Below are 13,937 nucleotides of genomic sequence, written 5' to 3'. Positions count from 1 at the left end.
TGCTGGACGCAAGGCATTTCGAAAAGACGCCTTGCTATTCTTGCCCTGTCAGTAACTCCATATTCTGCCACTGAATTAAAATGCATAATAGTTCTGGCGTCACAACAAAGCGCAGACAAGCTCCGCTTCTATAACCGCACACAGTTGCTTTGAACGGCATTATGCTACAATTCATGGAGTTGCTAACTCGATGGCGTTTAGCAACCACCACTAAGCAGTATTGTTTGTGGTAAAAAATCCATTGGTGCACATTCTACCCCTTCTGTGCGGGCGGAGATTTGCTTTTGGTTTCAGACCGGAGTCTCTATACTGCAGATCGTATGTTGCGACAGACTATAGATGGTATCTGTATGTCGGTCTGTACAGTACTCTAGTCACAGCCAACTTAAGAGATACAGGGCGTGGTGAGTCTTGAGCATTTGTTATTATCACTCTACGGACGATAAGATTGTTTCATCTGCTGATAAAGTGAACAACGATGAACCAATCGCGAAGCAAGAAGCGTGAAGACAATGAGGAACCACCTGCGTGCGTTTCTTAAATTTCCGGCCAGTTTGGAGTAACAAGAATTCCTGAACTTGACGTCCTTTCCCAACGTTGTTGCAGGATTTCTGCCCACCTTTGGACCCTCTTTCGTGTACCTGTACGGCTCGACGCGTGAGAACTCGCTCTTTGAGGAGCACGCCCCTCTGAACGACGGCCTCGGAGAAGGAGTGATGTACCGCGGTCGTCTTCTCATCGCCGTGAGGACGGAAATATTTGACGTCCTGGACACGACCCAGTCCAGCGTCGAACTTGAAGCCACTCTGCCCGCCAATGAGGTACGTTCTCACCCTATCAGTGTTTCAATGCGATGAATCGTCAAATATGGTGCCTTACCCGAAAATATCCCTGAGATGTGATTAACCTGGTAATAGATGCTTTCTTTTTTGAGCTTTACAGTATCTAACAAAAGATCTGTCTCTGGAACTGACTTGGTTAAAGGGATGCTGAATCCAGATCTGGATTCCACAAAACACGCGGCAAAAGCGTGCAACGGGATGCTACAAACCCCAAAACATTACTCTTACAGCGATATCTCAAACGAATAACCGTACTTTAAAAAAAAAAAAAAAAGGAGGCGCATTTGGCTAAAATATTTACGTCATGTTTTTCCGAGAAGGAAAGGGAACGGCCTCGCGTCTTCTCCGGCTCGCCGCCTTGAGGGAGCGAAGCGAAGAGGGGAGGAAACGAGATATCTCTACGTCACGCGCCTCGTCGTCCTGGTTCAATCTCTACCTCTTTTTACAAAAATACGGCCGTCCACTCGAGATATCACCTTACGAGTAGTGCTGTAGGAATTGTAGCGTCCCGCCTACAGCTCCTGCATTGTTTTTTTAAAATCCAAATTTCGGTTCACGCCATCCCCTTAAACAACATATTAAAAATGCTAAAGTTATTATGCGCCATGCTTGAAAGAAAATAGCTATGTAAGCACAAACAAGTTATTCCCATGCGCCTTGCAAGTGTTTTTATTGCAAGTACGAAAATGTCTGGCGAAGAAGTGTTGGTATATGTCTATACTAATACTTTAAAGTTCGTGCTCTATGCACGTAAACCCGTGAGTAGCGATTACTTTCCGTTGAAATGGGGTTATCATCGATAAAGTCTTTGTTCGGGGTGTACAACTGGGTCATTTCCCGCTGTTTTGCGTTCGCAGTGCGCCGACAGCATCGAGCTTTCTAATTGCTGTTTCATACATCTTTCCATAAAAACGTTTGAGGGCGCGTTCATTGTTGTGTTTGTGTGTTATGCACGCACACTTTCTGGCTGGCCGCAATCGCGCGCGAGCTCTGGCTGGACTCTGACTTAGCACGTGTGGACTGTGATTTTTGTAAACAGTGGAAACGTCTATACTTAGCATACAACGCTGTCAAAGCAACTGGCGCGAGCATGGAGCTTGATCTTGTTGATCATTTGCACGCGTTCTCGCGCAAAACTATAGATGAAGCCACGCGCTTGTGCCAGTATATAGCTTTAACAGCGTTCTATATTAAGTATGAAACGGAGTCTGGTCCTGGTTCCGGCCGCGACGTTCGGTACATCCATTAATGAGAAAGGTTCAAGCGCGGTATCCGTTTCAACCTTGTCGATGTTGTTTGAACAAGTAGCAGAAACAAGAAATAAACAATTACTTACCACAAAGAAAGCTGACGAGATCTTTTCTTTTTGCTTTTGTTTTCTCCTTTAAAATGAATTTAGAATTATATTGCGCCGTATTGCTATATGTGACAAAACGCAGATGATTGTCTCCTGTCTGCAAACGTCGGTTAAACATGGAACAAGCGTCAGCATCAGAGGATTGCGCACAGCGGCAAAAAAAAAATATGACAGTAGACAAGATATTGCAGCTTATTCAAGAAGCAGGGGCAAGAAAGGAACAAATTCTGGGCAAATTTAGTCCTTCAGTCACTGCAGACACACACAAAATAGGAGTTCTTGTATGACATTTTTGATGTGCTCTTGAACTACAACATCAGTATCTTTTGACTTAAGATATCATACTAGATCGACAATAACCAATGAGAAAACCAAAAAAGCAAACAGTATGAGTACCTTGTTTTACCGATAGATGACCCTTAATACTGCCCAATCAAAAGTAATTAGCCATTTCATATCGAGCCGCTTATTAGAGTACCTATGTACTCTTGCATTTGTAGGGACGCTGGTTTACCCCAATAAGTTTACCATCGCTTCGAGAAAACCGTCCCAGGGCTTTGTAAAAAATACTCACATTTCTCATAAGGGATGACATAAAATAAGTGGAGGTTTGAGCTATGTGACAAGTTTCTTTTTGCCTTCGTTTCGGGTTTCAGTTCGTTGGTCTACAGAGATTTCGTGGTTCCTTCACGCTTTTTTTCTTCAACAACGATAACTTTTTGAGAAAACAGAGAGTTGCCTTTTGACTTGAGCAGGCGCTGCGTCCTGCCTAATGGCGAATTCCAGTGCACGTTTTGAAGCGCGCCGGGATCAGTTGACCAGATCCGGACTGGAGCACACGATCCGAACGGGATCGCGCCGCCTACGGATTCCTAGTGGAACATGACCAGTGCTCCGGTATCGGCGGATGCCTTCCCGTCATTCAACTGCCCGGGAATCCCCTTTCCGCGGCCGCAGCGGTCGTTTCGAAGACGTTTTCGCAATCGCAGCGCTAACACGTGTTCGACGCACTGGCAGCAGGAATGGCTCAGGAGCTTCTAGCAAAGATTGCCGGAATGCCCGTAGCGCGGCAAATACCTTCTCTTCTCCTTCCTGAAAAACGAACCGGCTGTCGAACCAAGGGGTATGCAAGCGGCCATTACGAATTCTTCTGATGTCGAGACAATCTAGGAGCCCAGCCCGCGGCGTGCTTCTTCTTCTTCTGAGGCGAGATGGGCGAGATGGGCGAGATCAGGCGAGATGCACCACGAGAAAGGAAGTCACGTGTGCGCGCCAAGGGCTGGCCCGGCTGGCTTCCGGTTGAATCCCCCGAAATTGTCGGAGCGACTTTTCTCGGATCCAGATCGAGATCTGGAGCTGGAGCTAATCCAAAACGACCAGTGAAACACGTCTGTCTCAACCCCGATCGCCCATAAAATAGGCTCGCTCCCGAAAAGTCGATCCCGGCGCCCTCCAAAACGACCAGCGGAATTCGCCATAAGGCATCATTTTCTATTTTAAGATATTGTTGAGAAGATTGTTTATCAACTTCCATGCACAAGTGTCAAACTCTTCGAAATCTGGCAGCGTATATAGTGTCAGGTCCCTGACAAATTTTCTTTCATTATGTAACCGCAAGAGCTGGGCGATGTGCTGGGGTGGCATAAGCTTGTTCAGAACAACTCCAGCATGCATTACCACACTGACGACCAGTTGTGTTGAGAGGTTCAGTCACCCTCAATTTAAAACAACTGTCAGATGATGAACCACTACATGCATCGTGAGGAAATGTCGTCTCCAAACGAAATGTTCTATTCGCACTTGAATGTTTCATAGTCACGGAGACGAAATATCCAGCTATGTAGATCAGAAAAAGAGTCTTGGACTACAACGCTGCTAATTCATAGTCGGTGATGTCAATTGAAAAAGCTATAGAACACAAAGCAAAATACAATGCGCAGGTGACTCGCACGCCAAAACCAACAAATTATTTCAAAAACACTTGTGGAAGTGGTAAATCGTTCTTAGAATAACTACTGGATGCCCCCTTGAAAATAGCGGAGCTGTTTACTACATACTATTGTTCTTCTAGGAAAATTGACGATTCGGAAGTGTTAAAGTGCAAGGATACAACAAAGATCAGCCAAACCAACATTCCTTCGAAGAGCTCGCAACTTGAACTTGTTTCTCCGGACTTGACTTAATCCCTCGAAGACGCCGTTGCTCGTCGGTTGGGAAGGAGAATATGTGAACCTTCGATTCTCCGGCATACTCTTCCCGACACCAGGGCACACAACGCATATAAAGTATTTACCTTCACGTTCGCACACACGAAAACACTAGAGATTCTGGTCGCCGACTGTCGCAGTAAGTACGCAGGCGTCTTGTCTCCACATTTCGAACGACTTTCTACGCTGCCTGATTGCTCACCCACCAATCTGGCTTCGCATCACTTGCGAGTCGCCTGCAGTCTGATAAAGTTGCATCGCCATGTCGCGTAATCTTCTTTTTTTATATTTTTGTTATTTAGTCGGTACGACCAATCACATAATTCTTCCATCTTTGAAGCTCAGACCGAACGCAACGGAGATAACAAAACATAAAAAAAAAGAAAACTTTAAAAATACTTTTTGGGGTTGTTCAGGAGTGCTTCGTGAGCATTCTGGTGATTGTTGAGTGACCCACGTGCAGGGTTGGGCAGAAATAATCCAAAATGTATTTGGAAATACAAATACTGGGATTCTTTAAAATAGTACCTAAAATACTGATACTGAAATATATCTGTAAAAGTGTATCGCGATACGTATCGGAAATACGTTTTAAATATAGACAAAAAGTATTTGGAAATACAAATACAGGAATACATTTTAGGGAAGGCAGAAATACAAATACAAAAATACTGATACTGCAATACATTTTTCCAATTTTCTTGAGACCAAATTAGATGAAGCTCGGAGTTGGAAGTGGAAGTTTTTGATCCTGAAATTACTTTCCCGTAGGCTTGGCACTTTGCCTTGAAGGTAGTGATTTTAGACGAGGAGGAGTCTTCATTGGGCTCAGAAAAACGTTCCACCCAGGACTGACCGTGGTCCCTTCCCTGACATCCTGTCTGTCTGACGAGGGATGCGAAAAGTCTTCGACCTCTAAATACTCTGTCATCCTAAATCCCATCAAAACGTCACCACGCCCTTGTCGAATAAGGACGCCCCTGTCAACATTTATCACATGACGTCACGGTGGAATGAACTGGTATTCTTTATCTGTAGGTTTGGCCTTGACCATAAAACGTTAACGCGCTGCTGTACGAAATGACAATATGTAATTTCGTTGTAGTTTACCTCGTTGAAGATCCTGCAGGATTTTCGAGAACGGTGGACCACCTGAAGCAACCTGGAACACAAGTCTTATCTTCTGTTACGGTTGAAAAAACGATACGGTGGCATCCCTGTTGTGAAGGTGCTTCCTGCTGACCCTCTGCCACCGACGCATGGATTGCAGTAATCAAGTTTTGCCTTGCATACTCCAAATAGAGACCTCCTGGATTGCGACCTGATATTGCCGGCAGAGGTGCGAGCTCTCCGAGAAACAGCGTGCTTGAGACGAGTCGCAGGTGTACGAAGTCTCGGTCGGCACAGCGAGGCCACGTCTGACCTCCTTCCTGGGTTTCGAATCACCACAGCAGCGGGCCACTTTGGCGTCGGCTGATGACGTACCCTTGAGCCGTGCAATATTACGGGCACAGCCGCAGACGTATTCAAATATCTGTTGAACTTCACTGCGCGAGCTATCTTACTATTTCAAGTCAAGCACCGCCAGGCTCGTGCTGCAACGGACTGTTACTCAGCTTTGCCGCATGGGTGTACTGTGTACGTTAAGGCAAGAGAGACGGTTAGCAGCGGGCTTTGGATGCCCGCAAACAATGACTCAAGAAACCCCTACCTAAGGACCTGCTGAACAAGACTCTCTGACTCCACTCCTGGCACGCCACCTAGTTCGAGTCCCCGATTGCGCAACAGTCCTCAGAAGAGAGAAGAGGGCGCATAGAAAAATAGTTTGGAGCATCGGAAGGAGCCTTGGTCAGCATTGTAACAATGCCCCAGCATGTCCTTGACCCTGGTGCCCTCAAAAAAAAAAAAAAAAAGAAAAGCGTTTGGATTTTTTCTTTTTTTTTTGTGGGGGGTGGGGGGGGGGGGGGGGAGTATTTTTCAAGAAATGTAACGAAATACATTTCACCCTGATTGTATCGCGATACAAAGGAACATTAAAAATGTATTTTGATACAGAAATACAGATACCGGTGAAAAAAATGTATCGCGATACAGAAATACAGATACGAAATGTATTCCTGAAATACTATCGCGATACATTTGTATCGCGATACTGCCCAACCCTGCCCACGTGCGACGTGGCTGCACGAGACACGCGCGGACGGCTCAAAGGGAACGCACGAGATAAATACTTTTTCTGCCTGGGAGCCTGGACTGGATGGTCGGTCATTTCACAGCTGTTGTGGGCACCCCAATCTAAGAAACTCGACAAGCATCGCCACAGACGCTCTGCGGTGAAAGCCCTCTGCTGCCTCTCCTCGCTCGGCCTAGGAGCTGTGACCAGATTTTAACGCAAGAAAACGAAGCGCGCATGTTTCAGTTTCTAAAGAAGGTGCTAAGGTGGGAGTACTCTTTGAGTGGCATACGATAAAGTAATTGATGTTGAACCTATGGAACGTAACAGTGTAGATATTTTGAAAAATGTTTGAATATTACTAGTCCTATACATGGCACGAAGATAAATTGAGCTTTCTAGTTCCACTAGCAAATTTTGGAATTTCGCTTTTTATACTGTAACTTTTTATTTGGATAGTACACCGCACGTCAGCTGGCCGGTGACTAACGCGATGAATAGATGGAGTTAACCTGTGAAGTACAGTTTCTTGGGAATCCTATTAATATCTGGTTCTACATGTATCACGCAGATTCACCTCCATGCTGGTCCTTTTTGTTTGACGCTGAGCTTGAGCAGAAGTCTGTCCTGTATTTTTACTTAGTGCTGATAATACTTAATAGACTGGTTGCTTGATAACAGCAAAGACAAATTGAAAAAAAAAGAAGTGAACTTTAAGATATATTATGCGCTAATCGGGTGTTTTAGTAAATAATCAGGTTGGAAATTATTGTGTTAGAAAACACCTGAAACTGTGTAAACATTCCTCTACCAAATTAACATAGCATATGAATTGTCATTTTGTCATAAATATTACAAATGACTAGTCTATTATGATCCATAAGAGACTTGCGGTAGGTTGGTACAAACGCGCTAGGTTTTTTTTAATGGTTTGTAGGACTTGCGGTAGGTTGGTACAAACGCGAAAGGTTTTTCTTTAAGGCGTTTGTAGGACGAGTGCCTTTAATTCCCATTAAATCCTTATTTGAAGAAAGCATTGTTTACGCGTGCTTTTATGGCGTATAGAAATCTCTCGGGTTATTTGTCAGTGAGCACCAATTTCATGAATGACACTCGTTTGATATAATGACAGTTTCGCAAGTGTCTCAGTTTATAGGGAGTGTAAAGGAACTTCGTTGTGGTTAGCAGAACATGCTCAAAACTAGCTTCGAATAACATTTTGCGAATACGAAATTTATTGATTGGGAGGAATGCACACTTACGCACGTTTAACGTGCATTCAACAATATCAATTTTTTTTCTTCTTTTTGCGGACTATACATCAGGGCTAGTATGGTGCCAAGTGGATGCACTCTCCTTTAAATAACGAGTTTATTTTTTTTTTTGTAAAAAGGTAACACGTTGAAGCTTCAGAGTTATGATGAGATACGTTGCATTATAATTTTTTACCTGTTATATTGTTTACTATTTTATTATGGGTTATAAAATACACTTGCGTTGTTACTTAGTGAGATTATAATGGCGGCATGCAAACCCGTACGTACTTGTTAAACACTTACGGTTATGATTGACAGCTTTATTTGTAGAGAGGGTAACGTTTTGTAGTTTTTTTGAAAAATTAGCCCGACCTTTATTTGTTAAAATTTATTAAGGGAGTGTAATTAATAACTTTCTGTTTTTCACGCAGGTCTCGTACGCCAAGAACGAAGAGTTTCTTCTTTTCGGAGCCATCCTGGAAGCGTCCATGATCGACCGAAAAGTTGGAGAGAAACCTATTTATTTTGAACTGAGCATAGGTATGAGTAATTTTTGATTCTCCTCTCTTTGGGGTGGATTTTGTCTAACTGAGAAATAACGATACGGATTTGGAGAAAAATCACTCACAATGAGGCGTTACCGAAGTGCTGATTCTACGTGTGCCATTTTGCAGAGTGGAAAGGTTGTTTGCGCTTGCTGAATATAACGCACATTGTTCGAGTAATATGAAATATATGGCCTAATTCAATAGCGATTTATATTAACTATTTCGTAATGCACGTTTAAATTTCAGAATATTAGTCGTACGGCACTGACTAAATTCTAAGTTTGCAGGATAGTCATTAAACGCTTTTTGAAGCCAGACTGAGTTGTTAAAATCTTCTCACAAACAGTAAAATTGTTTAATAACAATTACTCGTGTTAATACGAATTGCAAAAATAACTTATTTGTTTAGTGTTACATGCAGTGGTCCAGTGTCAAATGCAATAAACGCGCTAAAACTGAAGAAGTGTAACAAGTTGTTTCGCGCTATCACTAACTATTTTCGGAATACTTAACTTGGTGTTACAGAATTCCGTGATGAGGTAATGGAGTTCTTTTGTCTTCAACATGTGAAAAGCGCTTTGATTTTGAGAGAAGGTTGAGTAAAAATGAACACATTGGTACTGAATAAAAAAAAATCGGTGAGATCTTAGTGACTGTATTATGATAGGCATTTATGACCTTCTCCGGCTGTGAAAAGCGAAGGAGCGGTTTAGTCTACTGATGCAGCTACTAAAAAACAACAGCCGCGATAACGACCGTACCCCTGCTTTTTCCGGAAAGCACTCTCGTAGTCAAACATTACTGTGGACTTGGGAATTTGAACGTAGAGGGCGCGTAATGGGACCCAAAAAGGCACACTAATCCCAACGCACGCTTTGGTGATGAGGCCTTCCGAATGGTTCACTGCTATTTCAACATGCCAATGAAGAAAAGTGCAAATATGAATATTAAAAAAAGTTTAAAGAAAAAAACTAAATTTTTATAGCTGCACTCAAAAACAATCATCAAATTGGTTAGGGATTAAAAAATCAGAAGGTATGCACTTTTTCAGTGCTTATTATCCCGGCAAAAAATGAACAGCCATTGGGCCGTGGACGCAGGCGCGGCGTTTGGTCTTCAGCGAAAAAGAGCTACAACACATGCTCAGAGTATGTTCCACCGCCGAGTAAACAAAGATGGCAGCTCACAGAAGGCGGTTATTGGAATGGTCTATATACCCTATGGCCATGTAACTCTAAAGTTTGGGCTGCGCCTCTTGCGAGTAAGCTCGAAAATATTTAGGTCACGTTTTGTTTATGCGTCAATATTTGACGTTGCTCACGGGCGCTATAAGCTCGATGATCAGGGATCTGGGAATATAAATTCGTTAAAGAAAACAACAACAAAAAAAGAAAGGTACAAGAAAATAATTGTTATATCGCTTTGATAAGACATTAAACACGCAAACCGCTTTTTTCTTTTGCTCATTCACACGTTTTGTCAGACGCTCAGTTACGGTGCGTAGACAGATACACACGTTTGAAAACGACTGTGGCTCGAACCTATTTGAACGCTGCAGTGCCGCTTTATGCTCAATGTAAGCATTAAATGATTTTGTCTCAAGGGCGCCCTCGCGCTCTCTGGTTGAGAAAAAAGCCTATTGTTTAACGAGGCGTAAGTGCGTAGCCGGCGCATAGCGCCAGTCAAACCCCGGTTCGGCACGCCTGACACTTCACTTGCACGCGGATAGATGGCGCCAAAAAGAGGGGGCCTATTATCGGTAAACCGGTGCTGGACGCTCCGTCGATTGAAGTGTCATCACCTAAATACTTTTCTTACGCTATGGCTTTATCGCAACTTGTACCGATAAACGTATCATTATTCGACATCGTAGGAAACTCTGGAAATACCCTGGATGGGGCTAGTAAGTTTAAGGAGGATGGGTACGAGGGCGCCACCAAGCCGGAGACGACGCTGGAAGCGGTGATGGTGGACCCGGGTATTTCGCATTCTACCAGTCAACCAGTGAAGCCAATGTCTGCCGACAGGTGGGGCCCCATTCGCTTTAAGGAACCTGAAAGATTCCTCTCCCGTAAAGCACCTGTTGGAAAAACTTGCTGTTTCCTCCGTTGATAGCAGCGATTTGCTCTCCTATGGTGGGAAAGTGAACTTTTCCAAATTTTTTATAGTATAGACAATTCTATAGCTCTCTTTTATCATTTTATGAGGAAATAGGCTGTAGGTTTGCTCATTCTCGTTAAAAGTACCCTATTCAAAATAACACTGCAGCTCTTATATATTATGGGAACCCGTCAGCCCTTCAATCCCATTCAGCCTTTTTGACCATTCATCCATTCAGACCATTTTAGCCTTTCCCACCTTTAGACGCCCAAATGATTGTGAATCATAGGTCAAAATGCAGGTGTTTAAAACGTGATAGGAAGTTTATTCTAGACATTGAGTGTTACATATAAGCTGAAACTCGGAAAGAATCCAAGAACCAACGTGCATTCAAATCTCGGTGCACGCAGCTAGAATGAAGCGAACAGACCAAATAGTTGCAACCGAGTTCTTTGTCGACAAAATATCTCTCGATCAGTCTTGTACACGTTACTAAAAAAATGTAATCGATTACAATTACTATTACTCTTGGCTAAAAAGTATTCGATTAGATTACTTGATTACTCGACGGCAAAAGTGATTGGACATTACTTAAAGAAGTAATCGTTACTCTTCCGATTACTTTATTGTGTGAAAGCTTACATCTTTAGCGCTCATAACAATGAACTACTTCCAACCTATATTTCACATTTGCACAAGTATTGAAAAAGAAAAACTGGCTCCCTCTTCGTGGTCGTTGCACCTTCACAATGCGGACACAAGCATAGAATTCGTTTGAAGACGTTTAATGATTTGGGCGTTCGCCAGTGTGTGTGTGTGTGTGGGGGGGGGGGGGGGGGGGGCGGAGGGGGTTCTAGATTTTGTTAAGCTTGAGCAAGGGTTGTCGCTCAAAGTTTGCGTCGCTCATTTTATTATTCACATGTGGATGAGCTCGCATGTTATACAAAAGAGCAGCAGCTCCAGGATTTGAAACGGATCATGTGTAGTATCCATTAGCGGAAGAGATCGCCCCGACCCCTTCTCAACTCAAAACATTGCTTGTCACAAAGACCACGTAGGGGAAATGGGGAAATATTTCAACTGCCTTTGTTATATTTTGCATCCGCTTTAGGCATTCTTCGGTTCTGGTTCTCCTACGGGCTGCGAGTAGGTGCACTAAACATGATTTTTTTTATTTTTTTTTATTTCTGTGTGTGTGTGCTTGAGGGGGCTAGTTTGAGCGAAGGACTTACAAAGCTACATTCTGCCTCCCCAAACTTCGCCCTGAGTGACCTTTGTCACGCACTGCGGCCTCCCTGGGGCTTACCGCTCCCAGTCCCAGATCGAAAAAAAAAAAAAAAACCGGACATTCCACAGAAACTGTACATAGAAAGAGATTGACTTCGTCTCCTACAGCTCCGCAAAAATCTTACTTTTTCCCGTTCGAAAAAAAAAAAAAGCAAATTTTATTTTTGTCATTTTATTAAAAAAAAGGCGTGTGCCCGGGGAGGGGGGGGGGGGGGGGGGGGGGTCCCGTGGACAAATTGTAACGGTTACAAGTAATTTTATTACTTCAGAAAGTAATTAGATTACTCTTGTGATTACTACGTAATAAAAGTAATCGACTGATTACAAAATTACTCCAAAAAGTAATCGATTACAAGTAATTTGATTACTTGTAATGCGTACGGTGCAAGTCTGCTCTCGATGCACTCACACTGCCGCCGGGTATATTCTTGAGATGTACGGCATCTAAACTCTCAAAGCCGAGCGGATGAAGCACAAATATACACGCACTGTCAATAACACGTTTAGCGAAAACCACGAATGCGAAACCAAAATCTGCCGCCGTTGAGGAAATCCTGTGCACGGTTACGGCAATGTCCCTGGTGCCGTCGAGGTCGTGTCCCGGCGTCTTTTTCACTCGCTGGATGAGCTTTCGTAGCCGAACGGACCAACAGTTGCAAGAAACAAGGCACTGAGAGACCTGTTCCCTCATCTGCACTCCGAACAGCTTTACAAAGATATATTCTACGCGTGGGACGAGAAGCGGACATTGAGCGACCGCTCGTTCCGGCCGCCCAATACAAAATGCCAAACTGCTTCTCCGACGCCTATCCTGAAAGGCCACGTGATATCACCGAGAGACCCGTTGAAAGTACTTTAATGGGTCACGTACTTTACCAAGATGATCGTACAGGCCTCACATGCATCTAAACAAAGATGACGGATATCTCCGACCATTCAGCAATATTTAAAGGGTACGTAAGGCCTCTTAAAAAACTTAACGAAACTTTCCAGACGTCTCAAAAATTATTGAAAGGTACGCGAATACCTTTCAGAAATCCTGGTGGGTTCCACATTCGGTTTTCCAACAGGGTACACACATTAAAATATTGAGTCTACTCACATTTGTTCCCTCGTAGATACAAACTATAAAATAAAAAAAAAATATCGGCAAAACGTGAGGTTAGTAATAGGTATGCGAAAAATAAAAAAAAAAGCATATGGCAGTTGTGCCGAGAAACTATAGTTAGCTATATCATCCTGAACATTGAAATGGTCCAGTATTCGTTTTATAACTACCCTGTATTGAACCATCGTAAAATAATCAGTGAAGTACGCGTTAAATTGTGACCCGTTTTCGGTATGAAATATTTTATCCCTTCGCCCATTCAAGACGAACAGAAAAAACATTTATACCTTTTTGTTACATCAAGATTTAAGATCTTTCAAAATCTTTGATATGACTGTTAATGATAGCACATACAGCTTCTTTTGTTTTTGTGAGGAAAGGAAAGACTAAAGCACAGACTGATTTCAGATACTACTACCATTTGCCATACGGCGACAACAAGCCATGCCTCTGGGTAAAGAGCGTTTGGCAAGACTACCGACGAAGACTGTGCAACTCCAACATGATCCTCAAAATCAAGGAGAAGCTCGTGAGGACACTTCTACAGCAGTCTTTTCTTTTTAGTTGGCTTCGTTTTGCGTTGGTCACTAAACTCAACAGTTTATCTTAACATATTTCGTCATTTTCATGCGAAGCCTACAACCGTCAAAAGAGGAATTGCGATTAATAATCACCCTATTCTCAATAGACCATTGACCAATTAAAAAGAAAAAGTTGTGTAGCGAAACTGAATTTAACGAACGAGATGCAGTTAAAGTGTGCAATGTATTCGGTAATCTAATTTGCTAAGAGCAGCAATCAGAAACGTACTGGCGTCTAAAGATGGCATGTTCATAACACAAAACCTTGCGAACATAACGGTGGATAAACGAGACACTGGAATGGCATCGCAGTGACAAATGATGAAGCGTACCTCATTACCGGAGTTACAAACACTCAAGGAAATAGCTCCATACGAAATCAGGTCATTACATATGTTTATAAAATATTCAACGCACAAATCGTTATGCCACAAGCCCTCATTATGTTACACATATCAAGCATATTACTGAACCAATA

The 13,937-nt window shown here is 43.0% G+C and overlaps 1 protein-coding gene across 1 annotated transcript in view; it reads left to right on the top strand.

The window, feature by feature from the left end:
- Window positions 1–13,937, top strand: part of LOC8042252 (otoferlin) — a 124,898-nt gene that overhangs the window by 75,930 nt on the left and 35,031 nt on the right. Inside the window, exons 16-19 of the mRNA XM_042287053.1 lie at window positions 607–821; window positions 8,267–8,375; window positions 12,889–12,931; window positions 13,287–13,407. Of these exons, the coding sequence (XP_042142987.1) occupies window positions 607–821; window positions 8,267–8,375; window positions 12,889–12,931; window positions 13,287–13,407 (488 nt within the window). The remainder of the gene's footprint in view (window positions 1–606; window positions 822–8,266; window positions 8,376–12,888; window positions 12,932–13,286; window positions 13,408–13,937) is intronic.

The sequence above is a fragment of the Ixodes scapularis genome, unplaced genomic scaffold (genome assembly GCF_016920785.2).
Source record: "Ixodes scapularis isolate PalLabHiFi unplaced genomic scaffold, ASM1692078v2 PGA_scaffold8__174_contigs__length_109621045, whole genome shotgun sequence".
NCBI classification, from domain to species: Eukaryota; Metazoa; Arthropoda; class Arachnida; order Ixodida; family Ixodidae; genus Ixodes; species Ixodes scapularis.
The sequence above is the reverse complement of the archived record's forward strand: the minus strand, read 5'-3'. Positions and strand labels throughout refer to the sequence as shown.